Source organism: Pongo pygmaeus, chromosome 1 (genome assembly GCF_028885625.2).
Source record: "Pongo pygmaeus isolate AG05252 chromosome 1, NHGRI_mPonPyg2-v2.0_pri, whole genome shotgun sequence".
NCBI lineage: Eukaryota > Metazoa > Chordata > Mammalia > Primates > Hominidae > Pongo > Pongo pygmaeus.
The window spans coordinates 218171839-218198745 of NC_072373.2; the positions used below are offsets into that span (position 1 = coordinate 218171839).

At 45.2% G+C, this 26907-nt stretch overlaps 2 protein-coding genes across 2 annotated transcripts; both read right to left on the minus strand.

Annotated features, from left to right (window-relative positions):
* Nucleotides 1-5823: 5823 nt before the first annotated feature.
* On the minus strand, nucleotides 5824-9661 carry LOC129007531 (PRAME family member 15-like). The gene is made up of 3 exons (XM_054438585.1): nucleotides 9360-9661; nucleotides 8123-8701; nucleotides 5824-6385 (listed from the first exon to the last, which is right to left on the minus strand). The coding sequence occupies exons 1-3, from the start codon at nucleotides 9650-9652 to the stop codon at nucleotides 5824-5826; spliced, it is 1434 nt and encodes a 477-aa protein (XP_054294560.1). The 5' UTR covers nucleotides 9653-9661.
* A 12249-nt stretch (nucleotides 9662-21910) lies between these two features.
* Nucleotides 21911-24843, minus strand: LOC129014481 (PRAME family member 17-like). Its single transcript, XM_054451970.2, has 3 exons — nucleotides 24557-24843; nucleotides 23582-24160; nucleotides 21911-22557 (listed from the first exon to the last, which is right to left on the minus strand). The coding sequence occupies exons 1-3, from the start codon at nucleotides 24841-24843 to the stop codon at nucleotides 21999-22001; spliced, it is 1425 nt and encodes a 474-aa protein (XP_054307945.1). The 3' UTR covers nucleotides 21911-21998.
* Nucleotides 24844-26907: the final 2064 nt, after the last annotated feature.

Consider the following 26907-nt stretch of genomic DNA (forward strand, 5'->3'; position numbering starts at 1 on the left):
AAGTGAATAAATGAGTTTTAGACCTTCATCCTATTATTACTTCTTTCACTTTCATAAATGCCTATCTAATTTAATCACTTAATGAGAATAAAATTGAAAACTCAATCAGGGTTAACTGTGTGGAAGTTCACGATCCAGTCAGACGTCATTTTCAGATTGGAAGTTGGTAATCAAGAAGGGAGGTTGTAGTGAGAAAGTTCAATAAAAGCTCCTGAAGATGCACAGAAGAGACCAAAAGCTCCTGGAGCTACTGCTTGATTCTCACAGAGGTCCTGGCATCCTGCAAAGTGAGTCCAGATCTGGCAAGTCAGTTTTTAGGGACATGCCCATTTGATCTGATCTTCTGTATAGCAAGTCATAGAAAAGTCTGGAAGACACTAGCACATACACTGTGAAGAGCGGTCTGGGATAAGGGGAAGATTAGAGAAGACGTTTGCTCTGTGCTTTTGGAATGTTTTGCATTCAGAATGCTGTCCAGAGAAGGGAAAAAGGATGAAAAACAAATGAAGCTCGCCCTCATGTGCCTCTATTTACCTCCTACCATGCTGGACTTTCTTGTTTTGTTTTATTTTGTTTTCTCTTTCTCTTTCTTTCTTTCTTTCTTTCTTTCTTTCTTTCTTTCTTTCTTTCTTTCTCTCTTCCTTTCTTTCTTTCTTTCTTTCCTTCTTTCTTTCTTTCTTTTTCTTTTTTTGATATGGTGTCTCACTCTGCTACCCAGGCTGGGGTGCAGTGGCATGATCTTCGATCACTGCAATGTCCACTTCCTGCGTTCAAGTAATTCTCCTCCCTCAGTCTCCCCAATAGCGGGAACTACAGGTACGCACCACCGCGCCCAGTTAATTTTTGTATTTTTAATAGAGACAGGATTTCAACCATGTTGGCCACGCTTGTCTCGAAGTCCCAACCTAAAGTGATCTGCCCGCTTCAGCCTCCCAAAATGCTGGGATTACAGATGTGAGCCACTGTGCCTGGCCAATTGCTGGGCTTTCATGATACACATGGAATATCCACAGTATCACAAGGGCTATATTTTCCATAGTCCAACTTATTTGTATTATTGGTAGCGAGCTACTGTTGACATCCCCAAGTGAGCAATTTAGTGGCTATAGTGATGACAAACATTTCCATGCATCACGTGGTCAACAGCATTTGCTCCCAAGTGCCACGTTCCATGCTCAGCAGTGGGAACACAGGATGATTGAGACAAAGTTCCTGACCTTTAGCAGCAATATCGAGCATGTGAGATTGTCAAGAAAGAAAAAATCCTTGTAAAACATACCATACCCCTACAATTCAGTCATCATGCTCCCAGGTATTTAAAGAAATGAGTAAACCCACACCTGGATGTTTATAGCAGCTTTAATCATAAGCACCAAAACTTGGAAGCAAGAAAGATGCCCTTCAGTCAGTGACTGGATAAACAAACTGTGATCCATCTGGTCAGTGAACTATTATGAAGCCATAAAAACACATGAAAGATTCCAAAATGCACGTTATTGTACAAGTGAAGGAAGGCAGTGTGAAAAGACTCATCCTGTTAGACATTCCAGAAAAGGCTTTTGCCTTTTTCTATGGAGATGGTAGAAAACCCAGTGGTTGCCAGGGGTTTGGAGTACAATGGGATGAATGGAAAGAGGACAGAGGACTTTTAAGGAAACAAAACTACTCTGCATGATGCTCTTATGGTGGATACATGTCATTATCCCTTTGTTAAAATCCATAGAATATACAAAACCAGCAATGATCCCTCATGTAAACTATGGACATTGGGTGATAATGATGTGTCCCTGTGGCTCATTGATTGTGACGAATGCTCTGTGCTGGTGTAGGTGCTGATCCTGTGGGGGTGCTGTGTATTGAAGGAGGAAGTGGGTAGACGGGAACTCTGGATTTTCTGCTTAGTTTTTCTGTGAATCTAAAACTGCTATAAAGAAAAAAAATAGGCCAGGCATGGTGGCTCACGCCCGTAGTCCTAGCACTTTGGGAGGCCGAGGCATGCGGATCACCTGAGGTCAGAGTTTGGAGACCAGCCTGGCTTACATGGTGAAAACCCGTCTCTACTAAATAATAATAATAATAATAATAATAATAATACAAAAAAATAGCCAGGTGTGGTGGTGCATGCCTGTCATCCCAGCTACTTGGGACGCTGAGATAGCAGAATTGCTTGAACCCTGGAGGTGGAGGTTGCAGTGAGCTGAGATCTTACCACTGCACTCCAGCCTAGGTGACAGACTGAGACTCCATCTCCAAAATAAATAAATAAACTCAAGGCTGGGTGTGGTGTCTCACCCTTAGAGGTGTGGTTTCAGTGAGGTGAGATCATGCCACTGTGCTCCAGCCTGGGCGACAGTGTGAGACTTCATCTCAAAAATAAATATATAAATAAATAAATAAATAAACTCAAGGCTGGATGTGGCAGATCACACCTGTAACCCCAATATTTTGGGAGGCCGAGGCAGGTGGATCGCTTGAGCCCAGAAGCTCAAGATCAGTCTGGACAACATGGTGAAACCTGGTCTCCACTAAAAATACAAAAATAAGCCAGACATGATGGTGCATGCCTGTTGTTCCAGCTGCTAGGGGGACTGAGGAAGGAAGATCACCTGAGCCTGGGAGATCGAGCCTGCAGTGAGCCGTGATAATGCCACTGCCCTCCAACCTGGATGACAGAGTGAGATCTTGTCTTAAAATAAAATAAAATAAACTTAATATTTTTAAAAACTGTCATGTTTCCTTTCAAAGCTGATTGTATTATTCTAAATATATTTTAAAGTAGAAACGATTATTGTTCAGTGTCTTTAAAATTAGTTTGTAAAATCTCATTTGTTTTGAGATTCCAAACCAAATTAAATATTCTTTACCCCGCCACCTTGAGATGGAGTCTTGCTCTTTCACCCAGGCTGGAGTGCAGCTCCACGATCTCAGCTCACTGCCACCTTCACCTCCTGGGTTCAAGCGATTGTCCTGCCTCAGCCTCCTGAATAGCTGGGATTACAGGCAAGCGCCACCATACCCAGCTAAATTTTTGTATTTTTAGTAGGGACAGGCTTTCACCATGTTGGCCAGGCTGCTCTCAAACTCCTGATCTGAAGTCATCTGCCCGCCTTGGCCTCCCAAAATGCTGGGACCATAGGCGTGAGACACCACACCTGGCCATAATAAATTTTATTTTATTTTATTTTATTTTATTTTATTACTATTTTTTGAGATGGAGTTTTACTACTGTTGCCAAGGCTGGAGTGAAATGGTGCAATCTGAGCTCATCGCAACCTCCACCTCCCAGGTTCAAGCAAATCTCTGGCCTCAGCCTCCTGAGTAGCTGGAATTACAGACATGTGCCACCACACCTGGCTAATTTTTTGTATTTTAAGTAAAGAAGGGGTTCCTCCATGTTGGTCAGGCTGGTCTCTAACTCTCAACCTCAGGTGATCCACCTGCCTTGGCCTCCCAAAGTGCTGGGATTACAGGCATGAGCCACCACAACTGGCTCATAATAGTAATTTTCTAAAAATACAATAAAATATAATCCTTGCAACACTAAATTAGACCATCTGATCTGATCTACCAGCAGATGGCACCTGATACCTATGGATTGGAAATTTTGATCTTAAAATAATTAGGTATAAATCCAGGCCTGAACTGCCAACTGTGCCCCCTGCTGGCTCCTGCAGCTCTGTTGTTTGGGGGACTCATGATGAAATCTGTGGTGACTTGAAGAATCTAAGTCCCACTGCATGCCCTGGGTTCTTGTTGCCTCCCTGTTATCAGGAATAGGAGGTGAGATTGAAAGATGAAAAATGCTGGGACTTCTGCTGAGAAGAGAAAAAAGACCAAGATGTACTGATCTTACTCTATGCCAGGCCCCATGCCAAGCCCAAAACATGAACCATCTTATTGGATTCTACCAGTGCCCCACAAGCTGGTGGACATCATCATCCTCATTTTACAGGGAATCTGAGACTCTTGGCTAAGATTCCTGACAACAACACCAACCCCTGAATCCTCAGCAGGATCCTTCACTTGGGTGCCCATTATGCAGGCTTCCTCAGCACAGGGAAGGTCACTCATCACCCACAGGCATTTGATCGTTCTCCACCCTTTGATGTGAGATTCCAAAACATGCTGCACTAGTCTCTTCTTGATGGGAGGGGGCATTATGAGAAAATCTCTCATCGACCTGACCTAGCTCCCCAAAAAGATGTAATGTTTTAAATGTGAGATTGAAATATTTATGTGGTGTTACATGCCTGTATAATTTTAGTATTTTACTTAAAGGGAAAGTGGCTGTCTTTACTGGCTACAACCAGTTTAATTCAAGAAGGGTTGCTGGTCATCAGGGGAACGAGCAAGGGTTGGTGCCACCCAGAAGCTCCAGCTAATACACGATATGGACATCCCCTTCCAGGGCAGTGAGAAGGGAGTGGCTCCTTGTGCAGTGAAGCTGACGTCCACCAACTAAGGCTTCCGGAACCATGTGGAGACTCACAAGGAGTGGCCAGGTCTCAGCATCTGGCTAGCAGTGAAAGACCCTGAGAGGGTGCTTTCCATGTGGATTGGCTCACTGTTCTTGCCCAGTAATGTTCCAGGCCCTGGCTGTCCACCTAATGTGTATTAACCCACTGAACAGCCACAGAAACTAACAAGGAGGTAACAGATGTCTAAAGAGAAGTGAAGAACTGGAGGAGGCCGAGCTTGGTGGCTCAAAGCTATACTCCCTGCACTTTGGGAGGCCAGGCCAGGAGAATCACTTGAGCTCAGGAGTTCCAGATCATCCTGGGCAACAAAGCGAGACCTTGTCTCTACTAAAAAAAGTACCCAGGCCTGGTGATTCTCATGCCTGTAGTCCTAGCTACTCAGGAGGCTGAGGTGGGATGATCCCTTGAATCCAGGAAATTGAGGCTTCAGTGAGCTATGATTGTGCCACTGCACTCTAGCCTGTGGGACAGAGTGAGAACTTTAAAAAAAAGAAAAAAAGAGCAACACCTTTAAACAACAAACAAACAAACGAAGAGCCAGACGCAGTGGCTCACAGCTGTAATCGCAGCACTTTGGGAAGCCGAGTTGGGTGGATTACCTGAGGTCAGGAGTTTCAGACCAGCCTGACCAATATACTGCTGAAACCCTGTCTCAACTAAAAATACTATAATTAGCTGGGCATGGTGGCACATGCCTGTAATCCCAGCTACTTGGGAGGCTGAGGCAGGAGAATCTCTTAAACCTTGGAGATGGAGGTTGCAGTGAGCAGAGATGTCGCCAATGCACTCCACATTACAGCCTGGGCAACAAGAGTGAAACTCTTTCTCAAAAAAAAGAATGGGAGGAAATTGATTAAAATAACCAAATTTCATTTAAATGCCTTATTTTTCTGGGGCTGCATCTTACTGATTGGACAACTCAGTGCCTTTTTTTTTTTTAATTCAATATCTGAAGATTCCTGAGGCTTAAACTGGAAAACAGTTACTTGATAATAGAGGGCACCAGACAGTTTCCATTCAGTTTCCCTATATTTCTGACTGCTTCTTTACAACCATCCATGCAAGGGGAACTCCCTCAAGTATTCTCAAGCCTGAATTCCACTCTAAACATTCACATTCCCATGTTCGACTCTACAGGACACAGGTCCCCACAGTCCCATTGAATCCATGTAGACATTTCCCCCAAGTCTGGCCCCTGCTTGATTACCTTTCCTTTCCCACTTTCAGAGATGGCGTCTGAAACGGTGGTTTCTGTGCTCCCTTTAGGATGTACCTAAGACCGAGGTTTTAGTTTCCATGTGTCCAGAAGGAAGCATTTGATATATCCGCCTAAATAGGCAGGTATTCAACAGCAGCATTGATCTAACTCCAGGCCATAAAATGACCTGTTGCCACAGTCAGGGCAGTAGTCAGTACAGAACAAGATCCTCTTGGGATGCCTTAAGTCCCTCACTCTCCCCATCAGCTCAGCCCTAATTTGGGAAAATCTGCTCCGGCAGACAGTACCATCAGCACCATAAGTCTCCCGTGGGGCAGGATACAGCTCCAGGCATAAGTTGTTGAGTCTGATTGTGTGGCACAGCAGGTTCTCCAGGGTGGCCATGGAGATGGGATTTCCACAGAAGCTGCAGGTGGTGAGCTCAAAGCAGCGGCTCAGGGCCGGAAGGATGGCGTTGAATTGGGAGTCTACGATACCACAGTCAACTAAATCCAGGTACTCAAGGGTGGCTGCAACTTTTTCTAGCAGAACTTGGAGAGGCACAAGACTGAAATTGGCCAGTCTGATACCCCTCAGGTCCAGGGTCTTTAGTTGACTGACGCTCGGGCACTGGGACAGATGTCTCAAGTCTGATTCCAAAAGCACACAGTTAGTTATTGCGAGGATCTTTAACGGGGTCTTCAGACAGCTGGGGAGAGAGAGCAAGAAGTTAGTTCTGGGGAATTGTAGGGGTGAGTTGAGGGTGGTGGGGAATTTCAAGATGAAGGACGAAGGTCATTTTTCCCAAGCCCAGGGTAATTCTGATTGTCTGATGGTCAACACTTAGGATGATGCGTGATGAAGAGCTTTGCCACAGAGGTCAATTGCATTATAGGCCTGCCGCAGTAACACACACCTGTAATCCCAGAACTTTGGGAGGCTTAGACTGGCAGATTACTTGAGGTCAGGAGTTTGAGACCAGCCTGGCAATCATGCCAAATCCCCGTCTCTACTAAAAATGCAAAAATTAGCCAGGTGTGGTGGCAGGTGCCTACAATTCCAGCTACTTAGAAGGCTGAGGCAGGAGAATCGCTTGAACCCAGGAGGTGGAGGTTGCAGTGAGCAGAGATCATGCCACTGCACTGTAGCCTGGGTGGCAGAGCAAGACTCTGTATCAAAAAAAAAATTATATATATATCCATTTAAGCCTGTCTTTTCACCATCATTTATAGGAATGAATCAAGTTCACAGAATCCCTAAAGCTCCCTTTCCTCATCTGTCAGGCAGGAAACCACATCTCTGGGCCACACAAGCCCATTGGAGATGCCAGCAGAAGGGACAAACCCAGGCAGGATCCTGCAACATCAGCTGGGGTGAGCGGCCTGCAGGAGTCTCTGACATGCCTGTATCATCAGCAAACCATCTCTTTCACCATTCTTTGTGCCTGCTCCCTGACCCTGTTTCAGAATCATGTATTTCCTATGTAATTAATTTACCCGGAGCTCAAAACAACCTATTATGACAGGGAAGTAGAGATGGGATCATTTGTGTTCACCAAGCTGAGGGGCAGAATGCTGGTATTCTGAAATGTGCAGGTTTGCTGAGCATTCCCCTCTTCAGTGCCCACTTAACTTCCCTACTTCCCATCATCTTCTGAAGAATTAGCTTGTTGCCTGGGCATGGTGTGTCACGCCTATAATCCCAGCACTTTGGGAGGTCAAGGCAGTTTGATCACCTGAGGTCAGGAGTTGGAGAATAGCCTGGCCAACATGTTGAAACCCTGTCTCTACTTAAAATATAAAAATTAGCCAGGTGTGATGGCCCACACTTGTAATCCCAGGTACTTGGGAGGCTGAGGCAGGAGAATCACTTGAACCCGGGAGGCGGAAGCTGTAGTGAGCTGAGATGGAGCAACTGCACTCTAGCCTGGACAATAAAAGAGAAACTCCTTCTCCAAGAAAAAAAAAAATTATCTTTTTTATTTTTATTTTTTATTGATTCATTTCTGAAAGGGGTCTTGCTATGTTACCAGACTGGTCTTAAACTCCTGGGCTCAAGTTATCCACTTGCCTCAGACTCCCAATGTGCTAGGATTACAGGCATGAGCCACCACCCCTGGCCTAGTTTTCATCATCTTAACTTAGACATAGATCCTCAGGAAGAATTCACAAAGGCACCCTCATTAGATCTGAACCCTCCAGTAGCTAGCTTCCTAGCATGACAGCCTCTCTATAGCATCTACCGCAGCTGATCCATCTGCCTCTATTGGGATAGTTGCGTGATACCCATTTCAGGACAGAGCTGCCAACAGGACAATGCATGGACGTTCTAGTGTCCTCTTCACTGTTACATCCTCATAGTCTGGCTCACAGTAGATGCCCACTAGCATTTGCTGTACCACAGGCTCTGCTGTGGTCTGCAGAGAAAGCTCACCACCCTCCCTCACCTGAGCAGCTGGTCCAGGTGGCCTTCGAGGAAAGAAACAGGGTTTATATAAAGCTTTTGGAGGTGCTGCAGCTTGAGGAACTGAGTGGTGAACTGTGTAACAAACTCTTTCTGTTTTGGGAAAATGTAGCGAGAGACATCCATGTGGGAGGGATAGAGCTTCTGAAGATTCCTCATCTGGCATAGGTATGGGGCAAACTGTGCCAGGATGGGCAGTATCCACCTGCAACTCACTTGCACCTCCTGGACACAGTCTAGGTTCACCATTTTCAGGATGCTTCTGATATTGCAGAAGGGCATTCCCAAAATTTTCAGCTTCTTACAGCACAGGTGTAGAAAATCTTTCCTCTGCTTGACCCACAGAAGGAGGCAGGTGAGGTATTCATCCAGAGTCCTGTTCTTGAGCCAAAGGTGTATGAAGACAGTCAAGGGCTGCTGTCCTCTCATCCTTGGAGAGTCTGGCACTGGTTTTCTGTTCCTCATGGCATTGGGGAAGCACCCATGAGCCATGGCTTCAGACCAAACCATCCAGAAGTTCTCAGTGACATCCTGTAAATCCAGCACTTGAAGTTTCCACCTCCTGTGGGAAAATAGAGGTGAGGCTGAGAGTTCAAGTACTCATTTCTGAACTTAAACTCCACATCCTGGATAGCAGCTGCTCACCTCACTGCTTCTTCTCCCTCTCTCTGACTATTCTCCATCCTGTTTTCCCCTTGGATCCTGCCCAATTCCACTTTTTTATTTGAGATGAAGTTTCCCGCTGTCTCCCCAGCTGGAGTGCAGTGATGTGATCTCGGCTCACTGTAACCTCCACCTCCCGGGTTCAAATGATTCTCCTGCCTCAACTTCACAAGTGTCTGGGATTACAGGAGCCCACCACCATGCCCAGCTAATTTTTGTATTTTTAGTAGAGTCGGGGTTTACCATGTTGGACAGGCTGGTCTGAAACTCTTGACCTCGGCCTCCCAAAGGGCTGAGATTACGTTGTGAGCCACTGTGCCCTGCCCAGTTCTCACTTTTTGTGGTGCCTTTCAGTGCCATTAGAGGAGAGATTCCTGTTACCTCCATGGACTTGCATGGTGAGCAGTCCTTTCCCTGAGGAGCTGGGGAATGGCCAAGGCCTTTCTGAGCTTTCTCAACAGCGTCATCCCCTCTTGGGCCTCCCCACTCCTCATGACCCAGCTGTTCCTTCTCTGGACACCTGGGCCCTCCCCGCCAGCCCACCTGGCCCACCTCACCTGAGACGAACCCCATGGGTAACCAGTGCATCAAGCCCATCGAGCATAGCTTGGAAGGTCTCCAGACAAGCCATCTTCATCAGAGGCCTCAGAGGGAGGCGGCGGAAGGGCCAGGCCTGCACCATCAGCTTCAGGGCCTCACAGCATCTCCTGCTGAAGGCTTCCATGAATAGTGGGGGGAAAAGTTCCATGGGCAGCTCCTCCAGGGTAGAGATGGTCAAGGCCTGGTCCCTCAGCAGGCTCTGCCCTGCCAGCTCCAGAAGTCTGGGTGGAGTCCGGATGCTCATCTTCATGAATCTACAAGGAAAACTTCCACAGGACAAATCCAGAGAAAAGGCATCACTCTCAGGTGAAGCCAATGCAATTTCATCTTCTCCTATGGCCAAAGTCACTGCTCTGGCAGTGGGGAAAGAGTCCTCAATTTAATCCTATTCTACTCTGTACTCAATGGCCACAAAGCCAGGCTTCTGCCTCTGCTGCATCAGCATGAGTGTCTCTCAAGCAGTGAGGAGGCAGGACCACCACTAGCCCTTCCTTTCCATCCAGTGCTCCATCCAGTGAGTTGTGAATATGGTGGAACCTGAAAGCTAATCCCTCCGAACTTTGGGGAAATTTCTACTTACTCAAGGTTCTAAAACAATGGGAATGGGAGTGTTGCAAGCCCACATGCCTACATTTTCAGTTCCTACAAATAAGCTGGCTGGGAACACTCATGGGGCCTCCCTAGAACGGGTTCTATTTGTTTTCTTTTCATTATTTAAGCTTTCTTTCTCTTTATCTTTGTCTCTTTCTTCTTTCCTTCTTTCCCTCTCTCCTTTCCTTCTTTCTTTCTTTCTTTCTTCTTTCTTTCTTTCCCTTCCTTCTTTTTTTCTTCTCTTTCTTTCGTTCCTTCTTTCTTTCTTTCCTTCTTTCCTTCCTTCCTTCCTTCTCTCCATCCCTCCCTTCCTTCTTTCTTTCTTTCTTCCTCTCTCTCTGTCTTTCTGACAGCATCTTGCTCTGTCACCCAGGCTGGAGTGCAGTGCTGTGATCTCTGCTCAGTGCAGCTTTGACCTCCCAGGCTCAAAGGATTCTTCCACCTCAGCCTCCCGAGTAGCTGGGACCACGGGCAGGCATCACCATGCCCAACTAATCTTTTATTTTTTGACTTTTTGTAAAGACAGTGGGTTTCACTATGTTGTCCAGGCTGGTCTTGAACTCCTAGACTGAAACAATCCACCTGCCTTGGCCTCCCAAAGTGCTGGGATTCCAGGCAGGAGCCTCCACCCCGGACTCATTATTGAAAATTTCAGTGAGAAGCTTTGAAAGCTATGTAACAGTGTTATGCATCATTCACAAGACAGAAGTTTCCAATACACATCTTTTACACATATTGAAAATGAACCACTTTGGCTGTGCGCAGTGACTCACACCTGTAATCCCAGCACTTTGGGAGGCCAAGGAAGGTGGATCATCTGAGGTCAGGAGTTCAAGACCAGCCTGGTGAACATGGTAAAACCCTACCTCTACTAAAATTACAAAGATTAGCCCGGTGCAGTGGTATGTGCCTGTAGTCAAAGCTACTAGGGAGGCTGAGGCAGGAGGATCACTTGAACCAGGAGGCAGAAGTTGCAGTGAGCTGACATTATACCACTGCACTCTAGCCTGGGAAATAGGCTAGATTCAAAAAAAAAAAAAAGCGAGAGAGAACTACATTTGATTAGAATTCTTAAGCCCCACCCAGTTAATCCTGAGGTTAACTGATTGAATTAGATATTCATCCATCAAAGTGAAAGATTTAAGGATAGGGTGAAAGTCCAGGACTCATTCACTGATTCACTCCACAAACATGGAGCTTTACTAATACGTGCCTTTCATAGTCCTGAGTGTGAGATAGGGAAGGGGTGAATCTCTTCCTGACACGTTGGAGAGTGAACGGACAGTCCGTTATAATTATAATAATTATTATTATTAATAATAATAATTTTATGTAGATGGAGTCTTGCTCTGTCACCAGACTGCTAGAGTGCAATGGTGCTTCTCTACTCACTGCAAGCTCCACCCCCCAGGTTCAAGTGATTCTCCTCTCTTAGCCTCCCAAGTACCTGGGATTACAGGTGCCTGCCACCATGCCCAGCTACTTTTTGTATTTTTAGTAGAGATAGGGTTTTGCCATCTTGGACAGGCTGTTCTCGAACACCTGACCTCAGGTGATCCACCCACCTCGGCCTCCCAAAGTGCTGGGATTACGGGCATGAGCCACCTTGCCCAGTCTTGTTATAATTGAGATTTTCAGAACAACAAGGGTGTATGAAGGCTTATAATCACCTTAATTATAGACCTTGGTTTCTTACCTAAGTTTTTAACTAATATATTTTTCAAATATAATAACAATAAAAATATTATTGCTTGCCGTATGTCAAATACAGCTTGAAGTACTGAAATAAATTAACTCATAGCACTTTGTGAAGTCAATATTGTGATTATCCCATTTAATGGGTGAGTGAGCTAAAACACAGAGAGGTTAAGAAAGTTGGATAAGATCACACAGCCATTGGTCACTGAGCCAGTTTTGAACTTAAATTAATCAACATGGATCTGGAGTCTTTACTACTGACTAAAATACCTATGTGCCTCTAAATCCTAAGTTGCTGAGGGTCTTACCTTATTTCATATCTCAGTAGGAAGGGAGTTAATGTTTATCCATTACATCTGATGTTTAATGCAAGTTTTTTAACATACAACATTTCATTTTCCAAAATATGTTATTATAAATTTAATTTGATTTTTCTGCAATTCTTTTTTTTTTTTTTTTTTTTTTTTTTTTTTTTTTTTTTTTTGAGACAGAGTCTCACTCTTGTTGCCCAGGCTGGAGTGCAGTGGCATGATCATGACTCATTGCAACCTCAGTCTCCCAGATTCAAGGGATTCTCCTGCAACAGCCTCCCGAGTAGCTGGGATTACAGGCAGGCACCACAACGCCCAGCTAATTTTTTTTGTATTTTTAGTAGAGATGGGGTTTCACCATGTTGGTCAGGCTGGTCTCAAATTCCTGACCTCAGGTGATCTGCCCGCTTCGGTCTCCCAAAGTGCTGGGATTACAGGTGTGAGCCACTGTGCCTAGCTAATTTTTCTGCAGTTCTTTTCTGCATTTTGTAGGAAACTTGCTTTTCCCTCTTTAGTTTGCCAGTGTGGTGAATTACACTTAGATTTTTCTGTGATAGTCTGGCATTCCCAGAATGGCCATTATATATGACTTTCTAATGCACTGTTGCATTTAGGCAGCTGATATTTTCTTAAGAACTTTTGCTGGCCAGGCGCAGTGAGTGGCTCATGCCTTTAATCCCAGCACTTAGGGAGGCCGAGGCGTGTGGATCACCTGAGGTCAGAAGTTGGAGACTACCCTGGCCAACATGAAGAAACTCTGCCACTACTAAAAATACAAAAATTAGCTGGGTGTGGTGGCGTTTGCCTGTAATCCCAGCTACTCGGGTGGCTGAGGCAGGAGAATCGCTTGACTCCGGGAGGCGGAGGTTGCAATGAGCCGAGATTGTGCCAGTGCACTCCAGCATTGGTGACAGAGTGATACTCAGTCTTCAAAAAATAAAATAAAATAAAATAAAATAAAATAAAATAAAATAAAACTTTCACCAAATAAGTTTTAAATTTAATTTCCTTCTATAATCTTTATTCATTTTTAAAATATAGGCTACAGCTCTCTCATGAAGTGAATTATACAGCCTTCCATATTGGCCTTTCTTTCTGGAACATCTTATATAAGACAGAAAATACCGGCTGGGTGAAGTGGCTCACGCCTGTAATACCGGCACTCTGAGAGGCTGAGGCGGGCTGATCACTTCAGGTCAGGAATTTGAGACCAGCCTAGTCAACATGGTGAAACCCCATCTGTACTAAAAATGCAAAAATCAACCGGGAGCGGTGGTGGGTGCCTGTAATCTCAGCTACTCAGGAGGCTGAGGCAGGAGAATCACTTGGGTCTGGGAGGCGGAGGTTGCAGTGAGCAGAGATTGTGCCATTGCATTCTAACGTGGGCGACAGAGCAAGACTCCGTCTCAAAACAAAAACACAAACAAACAAACAAAAGTAACTGACAGTGTGGAAAAAATCACATGGAAATTATCTGAGCCTAGAGATTTGAGGGAGTGAGGTCTCTGATTAGAATTTATTTATTTATTTTTTTGAGACAGAGTCTCACTCGGTTGCCCAGGTTGGTATGCAGTGGCGGGATCTCGGCTCACTGCAATCTCCGTCTCCTGGATTCAAGCGATTCTCCTGTCTCAGTCTCCTGAGTAGCTGAGATTACAGGTATCTAATTTGATTTTTGTATTTGTAGAGATGTGGTTTCACCATGTTGGCTGGGTGTGTCTCAAACTCCTGACTTCAAGTGATCCTCCCACCTCAGCCTCCCAAAGTGCTGGGATTACAAGCACGAGCCACCATGCTCAGTCAATATATAACAAATACAAGAAAGTGGTTTTCTCTGGGCAGAAAGTAAGAGACAAGACTCCAGCAATAAGGGAGGGTCACCCAGGAAGACTCATCTGGAAGGTGATTCATCTGGGGAAATCTGAAGCAAATATGGCAAAATGTTAACAATAAAGCTGGGTGTGAGTAACTTTGTGTTTTGTGTATTACTTAGTATATTTTTCTGTGTATTTGGAATATAGTGAAAATTATACTGAGAATATATGAGAGACTAAGACATCATGATTGGAATGTGCAGAATTCTTTTTTTTTTTTTTTTTTTTTTGGTGATACAGGGTCTCACTTTGTCATGCACACTGGAGTGCCATGGCACTATCTTGCCTCACTGCAGCCTTGACCTCCTGGGTTCAAGCCATCCTCCAGCCTCAGCTCCCTAAGCACCTGGGACTACAGGTGTGCACCACCATACCTGGCTAATTTTTGTAGAGACCAGATTTCACTATGTTGCCCAGGCTGGTCTTCAACTCCTGAGCTCAAGGAATCTGCCTGCCTTGGCTTCACAAAGTACTAATATTACAGGGGTGAGTCACTGTGCCCAGCCCAGAACACTTGGGAGAAATTCTGCTGGAAATGGGAAGAAATGAATGCCAGCTAGAGACTCCTATGGCAGCAAGCACAGTTTTCTTTCTTTTCCTTTTGCTTCATTTTCAAAATGAAAGATTGTGAAGGGCCTGGTCATAAGCTGATGAAAATGATTTGTCAGAGACAAGAAAATTGATGATCCAGAAGAGATGGGATAAAAAGAGAGAAAGCTTTGAGAAGCCAAAGAGAAACGTTAGTGTGTACAAGGAATTTTAGTACCTCATGGTCTGTAATGGTAAAATAAATGTACATAAACAGGCAAAGATTAAACCGTGCACTATTCATTTTATAAACTACTCTAGGTCAGCTAATTAGAAGGAGAACAAATCTTCAAGATTTACACTTAAGGGGGAAAAAGTGAGATGATCAATACCACAGTAAAACACTATTTCTATAAGGAAAGGTAAAACCAGACATCGTCCGTCCGGGCGCAGTGGCTCTACTACAAATACGAAATGAGCCGCGAGTGGTGGTGCACGTCTGTAATTCCAGCTACTCCGGAGGCTGAGGCATGAGAATAGCTTGAACCCAGGAGGTGGAGGTTGCAGTGAGCCGAGATCTCACCATTGCACTCCAGCCAGGGCAGCAAGAGCAAAACTCTGTCTCAATAAAAAAAAAGAAAAAAACAAACAAACAAAAAACAAGAAACAAAAAAACCCAGACATCTCTATGTGCACATAAGGATGGTTAGGAAGTCATGGAAAAGTCTGGAAGGAGACACACTAAACTGAACTATCTGGAGAGGGGGTAGAGATGGAGGGAAAGTTCAGAGGAGACATTTGATGTCTGTATTATTGGATTGTCTTACAGTGAGAGCCCTGTCTGTATTAATTGCAGGGAAGGGGGGATGTATGAGAAACAAATGAAGTTGCCCGCATGTGCTTCTTCTGATTGCTGGACTTCACGATACACAGGGAGTGACCACAGCATCACCACAGCTCTGTCTTTCATATCCAACTTATTTACATAACTGGTAGCCCGCTAATGTTGATGTCCCCAAATGGACAAATTAGTGGCTGTGAACTGATATTGTTCTATGTGCCATGTGGTCAACAGCATTTGGTAGCACATATCAGGCTCCATGCTCACCTGCAGGACCACATGGTGACAGAGACAGAGTCCATACCCTTTTTTTCTTTTTTGAGATGGAGTTTTACTCTTGTCGCCCTGGCTGGAGTGCAATGGCACGATCTTGGCTCACGGCAACCTCCACATCCCAGGATCAAGATTCTCGTGCCTCACCCCATCTCTACTAGAAATACAAAAATTACCCAGGCGTGGTGGTATGTGCCTGTAATCTCAGCTACTTGGGAGGCTGAGGCAGAAGAATCACTTGAACCCAGGAGGTGGAGGTTGCAGTGAGCCGGCATCACATCACTGCACTCCAGCCTGGGTGACAGAGCAAGACTCCGTCTCAAAAAAAAAAAGAAAAGAAAAGAAAAAGAAAAAAAGAAATGGGGTTTCACCATGTTGGCCAGGCTGGTCTCTAACTCCTGACCTCAGGTCATCCTCCCGCCTCGGTCTCCCAATGTGCTGGGATTACAGGCATGAGCCACTGCTCCCAGCCTAGTCCCTAATCTTTAAATGGCAATGTCTGTCTAGCAGATGAGATTGTCCAGGAAAAAAAAATTCTAAAATACCCACAGTGCTTTATCCAGTAATCATCCTAGATAACATTTACCTAAATGAGTAAACCTGCCCACAGATGTTTTTGCCAGCTTTATTCATAATTGCCAAAACTTGGAAGCAACCAAGATGCCCTCCAATAGTGAATGGATAAAAACAGTGATTCGTCCAATCAATAGAAGATTATCAAGCCCTGAAGTGACATGGAGAATCCCTAAATGCATGTTACATTACAAGCTAAAGGAAGCTAATGTGAAAAGACGACATCCTGTAAGACATTCTGGAAAAGGCAAGACCATGGGCACAGCACAAAGCCCAGTGGTTGGCAGGGGTTTGGGGTACAGTGGGATGAATAGACAGAGCTGAGAGGCTTTTTAGGGAAGTGAAATGACTCTGCATGATGCTACAATGGTGGAAATGTGTCATTATCCATTTATCAAAGCCCATAGAATGGTCCCAGCATGGTGGCTCATGCCTATAATCTCAGCACTTTGGAGGCCAAGGCAGGAGGATCAGCTGAGGTCAGGAGTTCAAGACCAGCCTGGCCAACATGGTGAAATCACATCTCTACTAAAAATACAGCATTAGCCGGGCATGGTGGTGCACGTCTATAATCCCAGCTACTCAGGAGACTGAGGCAGGAGAATCACTGAACGCAAGAGGTGGAGGATGCAGTGAGCCAAGATCACGCCATTGCACTCTAGCCTGGGCAAAAAGACTGAAATTCCACTTAAAAAAAAAAAAGAAATATTTTACAAGTGTTATATGCCTCTATGAGTTTCATATTCAGATAAAAGGGAATATGATGTCTTTACTGGTGACAGGTAGTTTAATTCAGCTAAGGCTGCTACCCACCATCAGGACAGGCATGGATTGGCAATGCCCTGAGGCTCCTGCTCATGCACAGTGTGGGCCTTCCCTTCCAGGGCAGGGGCCACACCTTTTGCAGTGAAGTCCTTTCCTGGCACAGGTAATGGTCAGAAATTGAGGGTTCTGGATCCACCCATTAAGAGTGAGCAGGGTCTCAGCATCTGGATTGAAGTGAGGGCCCCTGAGAAGAAGGGGCTTAACTTCAGGGTCTCACACCCACTGGTCACTTAGAATGATCCAGGCCCTGTGTGTCCACCTAGTATTTGTGTTAACCTTCTGAACACTCACATAAAGAAGCAAGGTGGTAACACACACCCAGAGGGAAGTAAAGAATAGGAGGAGCTGATCATCATGATTTCATTTTCATGCCATGAGTTCCTGGGGCCAAACCTCATTGATCAGACAACACAGTGCCTTTTTCAGTGCCTTTTTCTCTCCATAAAATCAACTGTAGATTACTCAGGTTTAAAATGAAGAAAAATCGAGGCTGGGTGTGGTGACATATGCCTGTAATCCCAGCTACTGGTTGAGGTGAGAGAATTGCTTTATCCCAGGAGATGGAGGTTGCAGTGAGCCAAGATGGTGCCACTGCACTCCAGCCTCGGCAGCAGAGGGAAACTCTATCTCAAAAAAAAAAAAAAAGAGTGGCTACATGGCTACATTTTAAATAGAGGATCCAGAGGATGTTTGATTTGAGAAGGAAAAATTCCTATGAAAATAGAGGTATAAATTGGAACCTTTTGTGTTAGTGCAAAATAAAAGGAAGTCTTCATCAGTGAAAGGAAGTCACAGGGTGTCTTATTCTGTCATCTTGGGAAAGCGATTTCCTAACACCATCTACCTCTAGAAGAGGGTTTCCCATGGAAATCCTTAAATGTAACTCACCTGACAGAATCCCTTCAAATGAGGCTCAAGGACAGTTTTCCTCTGTTTTTGTTTCTAAAAGCCATTAGCTCCAGGTTCTGGGTCATGGAAGGTCTGATCATCATCAGTAGATAGTTCATGGAAAGTCTCTTTGCCTGGGTGACAGAGCAAGGCTCTGCCTCAAAAAAAAAAAAAAAAAGAAAAAGAAAAAAGAAATGTCCTCTAAGCAAACAGTGTCTGAGCCAAAACGGTTTGGTCCAACAGAGACCTGGTGCAATAGTGGACAATCTTCATTCTAATGGCCTGACAGTTTCAAAGGTGGCAGGCAACTCGAGCAGGGTTTCCTTGTTTGGGTCATCCCTAAAAGTAGGTTTTGAGGGAATGATGTAGTCATTCATTTTTAGGCTTTCTCAGGTCCTAATACATGTGTGTCAACTGATATAAATCAGGTAACCCAGAGTCATAGCCTCCCGTGAGGATTCTAGTTTACTCGGTAGATCAGGGGCAGTAACTCACATCTGTAATCCCAGCACTTTGAGAGGCTGAGGTGGGAGGATCACTTGAGGCCAGAAGTTCAAAACCAACCTGGGCAACATTGCAAGACCCTGTCTCTGAAAAAATAGAAAAACCAACAGAAAATGATGCCAAGGAGAAGATGGAGAAATGAGAACCCTGGTACACCATTGGTAGTTATGTAAATTAGTACAGCTACTATGAAAAACAGTATGGAGTTTCCTCCAAAAAATAAACATAGAATTACTATATGAACCATAAACTCCCCTGCTGGATATATATCCAAAAGAAAAAAGAAATATATCCAAGAGATATCTGCACTTCCATATTATTTTTCTTTTTCTTTATTTCTTTTTATTTTTGTGAGACTGAGTTTTTACTCTTGTTGCACAGGCTGGAGTGCAGTGGTGTGATCTTATCTCACTGCAACCTCTGCCTTCTGGGTTCAAGTGATTCTCCTCCCTCAGCCTCCCAAGTAGCTGGGATTACAGGTGTGTGTCACCATGTCCGGCTAATTTTGTATTTTTAGTAGAAACGGAGTTTCACCATCTTGGTCAGGCTGGTCTCTAAATCCTGACCTCAAGGGATCCACCAGCCTTGGCCTCCCAAAGTTCTGGGATTACAGGTGTGAGCCACTGCACCTGGCCTGCACTCCCATATTTATTACAGCACTATCCATAATAGCCAAAATATGGAAACAACCTAAGTGTCCATCAACAGATAAACGGGTCAAGAAAATGTGGTAAATATACACAATAAAATATCATTCAGCCATAAACATGAATGAAATCCTGTCATCTGCAACAACATGGATGGAACTGGAGGGCATTATGGTAAGTGAAGTAAGCCAGATACAGAAAGACAAACATGGCATGTTCTCACACATATTTAGGAACTAAAAAACATGAAACTTAAAATAGAAAGTAGAATGATGGTCATCAGAAGCTAGGAAGGATAATGGGAAACAAAGAATAAGAAGGGCATGGTGGCTCACGCCTCTAATCCCAGCACTTTGGGAGGCCAAGGCGGGTGGATCACGAGGTCAGAAGATTGAGACCATCCTGGCAAATATGGTGAAACCCTGTCTCTACTAAAAATACAAAAAAATTAGCCGGACGTGGTGGCACGCACCTCTAGTCCCAGCTACTCAGAGGCTGAGGCAGGACAATGGCATCAACCCAGGATGTGGAGCTTGCAGTGAGCTGAGATCGCACTACTGCACTCCAGCCTGGGTGACAGAGCAAGACTCCATCTCAAAAAAAAAAAAAAAAAAACAGAAAAAAAAAAGAAGGGGATGGTTAATGGGTACAAAAATGCAGTTAGGTAGGAATAAGATCTAGAGTTCAGTAACACCATAGGGCAACTCATATTGACAATAGTTCATAGTAAATTTCTACATAATTAAAACAAAGGAATTGGAATGTTGCTAACACAAAGAAATGATAAATTCTTGAGATGGTGAAAACCTGCGTTACCCTGATTTGAACATTACTCATTTTACACTTGTATCAGAATATCAAGCCAGGTGCTGTGGCTCATGTCTATAATCCCAGCACTTTGGGAGGCTGAGGCGGGTGGATTACCTGAGGTCAGGAGTTCAAGACCAGCCTGGACAACCTGGTGAATCCCCACCTCCACTTAAAATATAAAAATTAGCCAGGTGTGGTGATGGGCTCCTGTAGTCCCAGCTAATCAGGAAGCTGATACAGGAGAATTTCTTGAACCCCAAAGGTGGGGGTTGCAGTGAGCCCAGATTGTGCCATTGCACTCCAGCCTGGATGACAGAGGGAGACTCCATCTCACAAAAAAAAAAGAACATCAGATGTACCCTGTAAATATACACGAGATTTATATATCCACAATAATTTTAAAATTAGAAAAACAGTAAGACTAGGCATGGTGGCTCATGCATGTAATTCCAGCACTTTAGGAGGCCAAGACAGGAGGAACACATGAGTCTAGGAATTTGACATAAACTGGGTCAATATAGTGAGCCCAGGTTCACCTCAGTGAACCATCAGAGAGCTTCCTGGCCCACAGGGGGCAAGTTCCAAATAGATTCTCAAGGCAGCGTGGAAATGCTGCCTGCAGGTCAGTGCCCTGGTCTCTTGTGTTTCTTGATAAGGAGAGAAGGGAGATGTTATAGGAAGATATCTCATTGGTATGAATTAGCTTTCCAAAAGATGTATTTTTCTATTACTGTAGACTAGAAATATTTAGAATATGTAATATGCATTTTTCTAAAAGGGAAATTGGACACAACCACTTTAATTCAGTGAAACCCACCAGCTACCTTGGGGACAGGTGAGGGTTGGTGATGTCATGAGGCTCCTGCAATACACACTGTGGCCATTCCCTTCAAGGTCAGGGTGCAGCCCCTCGTGCAGTGAAGCCATTTCCTGGCATGGCCAAAGATCAGGAGTGGATTCCTCTGGATCTGCCCATTAGGAGTGAGCAGGGTCTCAGTATCTGGGGAGCAGTGAGGGCCCCTGAGAAGAGGGTAGATTTCAGTGGCTCATCATCACTGCCCACACAGAATGTTCCAGGCCCCAAGTGTGCATCCTTTGTGAATGAACCCAGTGAACAAGTATGGGAGAAAGTAAGGAAGAAACAGATGACTGAAGGGAAGTAAAAAATTGGTGAGAATTAATCAAAATGATCACATTTCAGTTTTGATGACTTAATTTGCTGCAGCTGAACCTTAATCACAGATGACTTAGTACCTCTCATCAGTAATAAGAGATATCTGATGTATAAATAGCTAAAAGAGATTGACCAATCATGGAAGACACCAGAAAGTTTCCATTCAGGTTCCATTTATTTTTGACATTTTTAAATAACCATCCTTGCAAGGGTAACTCCTGCATCACTCTAGAAATTCAGGTTCTATTTTTGAGTCTAGGAAACAAGTCCCTGAAGGCCTCATCGATGCCAAGTCAGCATTTTCACCCAGTCCTGCCCCCAGCTGATTCACCTTTGTTTTTCCACTCACAGTCAGCACGTGCCTGAAACACATGGCTGTGTGCTTCCTTTAAGATGCACCTGACCAGGCTTGGCTGCTCATGCCTGTAAACCCAGCACTGTGGATGGCCAAGGTGGTCTGATCACTTGAAGTCAGGAGTTCGAGGCCAGCATCCTCTAACATTGTGAAACCCTGTCTCTACTAAAAATACAAAAATTACACTTTGGGAGGCCAAGGTGGGCAGATCACAAGGTCAGGAGATCGAGACCATCCTGGCTAACTCGGTGAAACACTGACTCTACTAAAAATACCAAAAATTAGCTGTGTGTGGTGGCAGACGCCTGTAGTCCCAGCTACTCGGGAGGCTGAAGTAGGAGAATGGCATGAACCCAGGAGGCGGAGGTTGCAGTGAGCTGAAATCATGCCACTGCACTCCAGCCTGGGTGACAGAGATTCCATCTCAAAAAAAAAAAAAGTAAAACAAAACAAAACAAAAATTTGCTGGGTGTTGTGGCACACACCAGTACCACCAGCTACTAGTGAGGCTGAGGCAGGAGAATCACTTGAACCTGGGAGGTGGAGGTTGCAGTGAGCTGAGATTTTGCCACTGCACTTCAGCCTGAGGGACAGAGCGAGACTCCATCAAAAAAAAAAAAAAAAAAAAAAAAGCACCTATGTCATAGATTTTAGTGCCCAAGGGTCCAGAAGAAAGCGTATCCATCCCACTAACCAAGCCTTCCCTAAGAGCAAAGATGGAAGTCCACTTTCTCAGATGGCCATGAGCCACAGGAAGGACAGGGGACGGGACCAGAAAAGATCCTCTTGGGCTGCCTGACTTCCCTGAGTGTACGCATCAGCTCAGCCCGAATTGGGGTGAGGATCTCCCAGTTGACATGACCCCTGCTGTCAAGACTCTCCAGAGGGGCAGGATACAACTCCAGGCCTAACTTGCTCAGCCTGCCTGTGTGACTCAGCAGGTCTTTCAGAGCATTCATGGAGGTCTCATTTCCATGAAAATAGAAGTTGGTGAGCTGGGAGCAGAGGCTCAGGGCAGGCAGGAGGACCCCGAGTTGGGAGTCCTGGATCTGACAGTCCTTTAATGTGAGGATCTGGAGAGTAGCAGCAACTTTCTCTAGCAGAGCTCCAAGGAGCTCAAGATTGGTGGTCCACATTAGGATATCAATCAGATGCAGCTCCTTTAGCTGACTGAGGCTTGGGTACTGAGACAGATACTCCATGTCCCGATCAGCTAGGTAAGCATGACAGAATATAAACCTCCCCAAGGGGTTCTTGAGGCACCTGGGGAAAGCAAGAAGTTAGCTTTGGGCAATGGTGCCAGTTAGAGGAGGGGGGTGGGAAATAATCTCAATGGTAAGCTTAAAGTGGGTATTGAGTAATTCTGCACCTTACTGCAACACAGGTGTTATATTAACCTGCAATGGGGAAGCCTGTTTCACCCAAACACAAGTTTGTTCCCATCATCAGATGATGGCCCGCATGCAAGGTGCTGCCTGATGAAGACTCAGATCATTCAGGGGCAGCTCCATTTTAGGCTCAGTCTTGTCACCCTTTCTTGTGTGATTGGTTGAAGGACACAAAATCTTTAAAGCTTCTTTACTTCATCTTTCAGCAGACAACCTCAGCTCTGGGCCAGAGAAGCCCACTGGGAGATGTGCACAAAGAACTCAACTGAGTAAGGTCTAGGGACTTCTGCTAGGGCCACCTGCCTGCAAAGGTTCCCTGACATGCCCGCGTCTGCAAACCACCTATCACTTTATATCACTCTCCTGCCTACTCCCTCACCTCCATCCAAGAAGCACGCTTTTCTCATGTCAACTACTTTTCCTGGGGTTCAAAAGAACCTTTTACAGACAGGGAATTAGAGACAGGATCATTGGTGTTTACTAAGCTGTGAGGACGGAGCTTCTACTGTGAAACGCACAGGTTTGATGCACTTTCCCTTCTTTCATATTCTCCTCTATATGAAGAGTAAGTTTCATCATATTAACTTCAAACACACTTCCTAAAAAGGAATTCACAAATGCACCCTCCCTAGATCTGAACCCCTGACTAACTAGCTCCCTACATGTCTCTCTGTGTAACATCTACTCTAAGCCATCCCTCTGCCCTTATTTGAGCGGTTTTGTGATACCCAGTTCAGGATATAGAGCACTGAACAGCATAAGGCATTGACATTCTAGCGTCCCATTCCCTGTGACATCACCAGTGGCTGGCACACAGTAGATGCCCACTAGCGTTTACTGTGAAAAAGAACAAAAGTCTATGGTAAGGTCTGCAGAGAAAGCTCACCATCCTTTCTTACCTGAGCAGGTGCTCCAGGTGCTCTTTGATATTATTGACCTTTCTTATATAAAGCATCTTAAGGTAGGACAGGCAGAGGAATGGACAGTCCAAGTCAGGAACGAACTGCTGTTGGCCGCTTTCATATAACTCATCATCATAACCGAAGGCTAAAAAGAGTTTGTGAAGATTGCTCATCTGGCTGAGGTAAGGGGCAAACTTTCCTGTTTTATTCAGAGAGCACTTTCTCCTAACTTCCAAATCCTGGATACTGTCTGGGTATACTCTTTTCAATAAATTTCTGAAAGTTGAAGTTGGCATTGAGTAATTCTGCACCTTATTACACCACAGGTGCACTAGACCTCTTCTGTAGTGGATCCACCCACAAACGTAGCTCTGGCATTCATCCAGAGTACTTTTCTTTAGACAGAGGTTTATGAACATCCTCAAGGGCTTGCACTCTCCCATCCTTGGACAGTCCTCCACTGTCTGCCTTTTACTCATGGCCACTGTGGAGCAGGAGAGGGCCCTGGCTCCAGACCATATGGTCCAGAAATTCTCATCAACATCCCGCAAATCCAGCACTTGAAGTTTCCACCTCCTGTGAGTAACATAGGGGAAAAGCTCAGAATGTAGGCAAGGACCCACCCCTGACCTGAGCTTTCACTCCACATCCAGGACATCAATCAGCTGCTCCTGTCCTCAGTGCTCCTCCTTCTGTCTCTTCTCCATCTCGCTCCCCCTTGGGTTCTGCCTGGTTCTCACTTCTAGAACCTTTACCATCCACTGGGAGAAAGCAGGTTCCTGTTTCCTCAGTGGACACTGTATGGTGAGCAGTCCTTTCCCAGAGGATCTGGGCAATGGTCAAGGCCTCTCATGGGCACCAGCAGAAGCCTCTGAGCCACGCTAGCTCCCCAACCCCACCACTCCTCCTGATCCCACTGTCCCGTCCCCACATGCCTGGACCCTTCCCACCAGGCCACCTGAGTCACCTCACCCGGGGCAAACCTTCTGGGCCAGCAGTGTATCAAGTCCCTTCAGCACAGCTTGCAAGGTCTCCAGATGAGGTGTCTTCATCAGGGATCCCAGAGGGAGGTGGATGAAGGGCCAGGCCTGCACCATCAGCTTCAGGGCCTCATAGTGTCTCATGCTGAAGGCCTCCATGAACAGCAGAGGGAAGACCTCCCTGGGCAGCTCATCCAAGGTGAAGATGGTCAAGAACTGCTTCCTCAGCAGGCTCTGCCCTGCCAGCCCCAGGAGTCTGGATGGGGACTGGAGGCTCATTCTGACAAATCTGCAAAGAAAAACTCTTGAGGACAATCCAGTGAAAAGGCAAGTTTCTCAGGACAATCCTCTGCAACTCCCTCTTCTCCTAGGGCCAAAGTCATTTCTCTAGCATGTGTGAAAGAGCCCTCAGTTTATTCCAGTTCCATTCTGCAATAAGTGGCCACAGAGGCATAGTTCTGCCCTTCTGCTACCAAGAAGAGTGTGTCCCAACCTCTAAAGAGCAGGCAAGATCACTCCTATAGGGTCCATGAATTATTGGCCATTGCTCCACTAAACTGATAGCACTGGGAAGTGTTACCAAGGATCTTTGAAGCTCAGATCTCCACTTTTTTGAGAAAATAAAAATGTCTTCTTGGCCCGGCGTGGTGGCTCATGCCTGTAATCCCAGCACTTTGAGAGCCTGAGGTGGGCGGATCACGAGCTTGGGAGTTCGAGACCAGCCCAGCCAACATCGTGAAATACCATCTCTACTAATACAAAATATTAGCCGGGTGTGGTGGTTCATGCCTGTAATCCCAGCTACTTGGGAAGCTGAGGCAGGAGAGTCTCTTAACCCAAGGGCCAGAGTTTGCAGTGAGCCAAAATCTAGCCACTGCTCTCCAGCCTGGGTGGCAGGGTGAGACTCTGTCTCAAAAAAAAAAAAAAAAAAAGAAATGTGAAGAGAAGCCAAGCATGGCGGCTTACAGCTGTAATCCCAACACTTTGGGAAGCCAAGGCGGAACAATCACTTGAGCCCAGGAGTTCTAGACCAGCCAGGGCAACATAGTGATATCCCATGTCTACTAGACTCTACTAGAATATTAAATAATTATCTGAGCATTGTGGCACATGCCTATAGTCTCAGCTACTCTGCAGATGGAGGTGGGAGGATGGCTTGAGCCTGGGAAGCAGCGGTTTCAGTTATCTGAGATTTTGCCACCACACTCCAGCCTGGGCAACAGAGAAAGACCCTCTCTCAAATAATAATAATAATAATAATACTAACACACTTTGGGATTGAGTCTAGGGGAAGAAATTGTTCCTACATTCAAAACAAAGACTCTACTCTTGAAAACAGTGTATGGGGCCAGACATGATGGCTCATGCCTGTAATCCCAAGATTTTAGGAGATAAGGTGGGGGGTTTGCTTGAGTCCAGGTGTTCCAAACCAGCCTGGCTAACAAAGTGAGATCCCATCATAATAAAAAAATTTAATAGAACATGGTGGAAGGAATATCTTGATAATTTTAGTAAAAAACAAAGCCTATCTTTCAAAATCACAATAGCATTCCTGGGTGGGGTGACTCTTGCCTGGAATCCCAGCAATTTGGGAGGCTAAGGGCTGGCAGATCACATGGAGTCCAGGGGTTCCAGACCAGCCTGGGCAATATGGTACAACCCCATCTCCACTAAAAATACAATTAGCCAGGCCTCATGGTGTGGGTCTGTAGTCCCAGCTACTGGGAAGGCTGAGGTGAGAAGATCCCTTGAATACAGGAGACAGAGGTTGCACTGAGACGATGATCACACCACTGCAGTACAGCTGGGTGACAGAGTGAGACTTTGTCTCAAGAAATTAAAATCACAATAACATAGTCTACAAACTGTAAATTAAGTGCACACAATCTACAAACTTTAAATGTCAAGGAACGAGACATTAAGTAATTGGATTCTTTTTTTTTTTTTTTTTTTTATTGAGACGGAGTCTATTGCCCAGGCTGGAGTGCAATGGTGTGATCTCAGCTCACTGCAACCTCCACCTCCCGGGCTGAAGCAATTCACCTGCCTCAGCCTCCTGAATAGCTTGGATTACAGGCATGTGCCACCATGCCCAGATAATTTTTGTATTTTTAGTAGAGAAGGCGTTTCACTGTGTTGGTCAGGCTGGTCTCAAATTCCTGACATCAGGTGATGCACCCACCTTGGTCTCCCAAAGTGCTGGGATTACAGACATGAGCCACTGTAACTGGCCCAGTTGGATTCTTTTTTAATTTTTTGGTTAAGAATTTTGAAATGACATAAAACAAAGCACAAATAAATTTTTTTTCCTTTTTAAGGCAAAGTCTTCCTGGGTCACCCAGG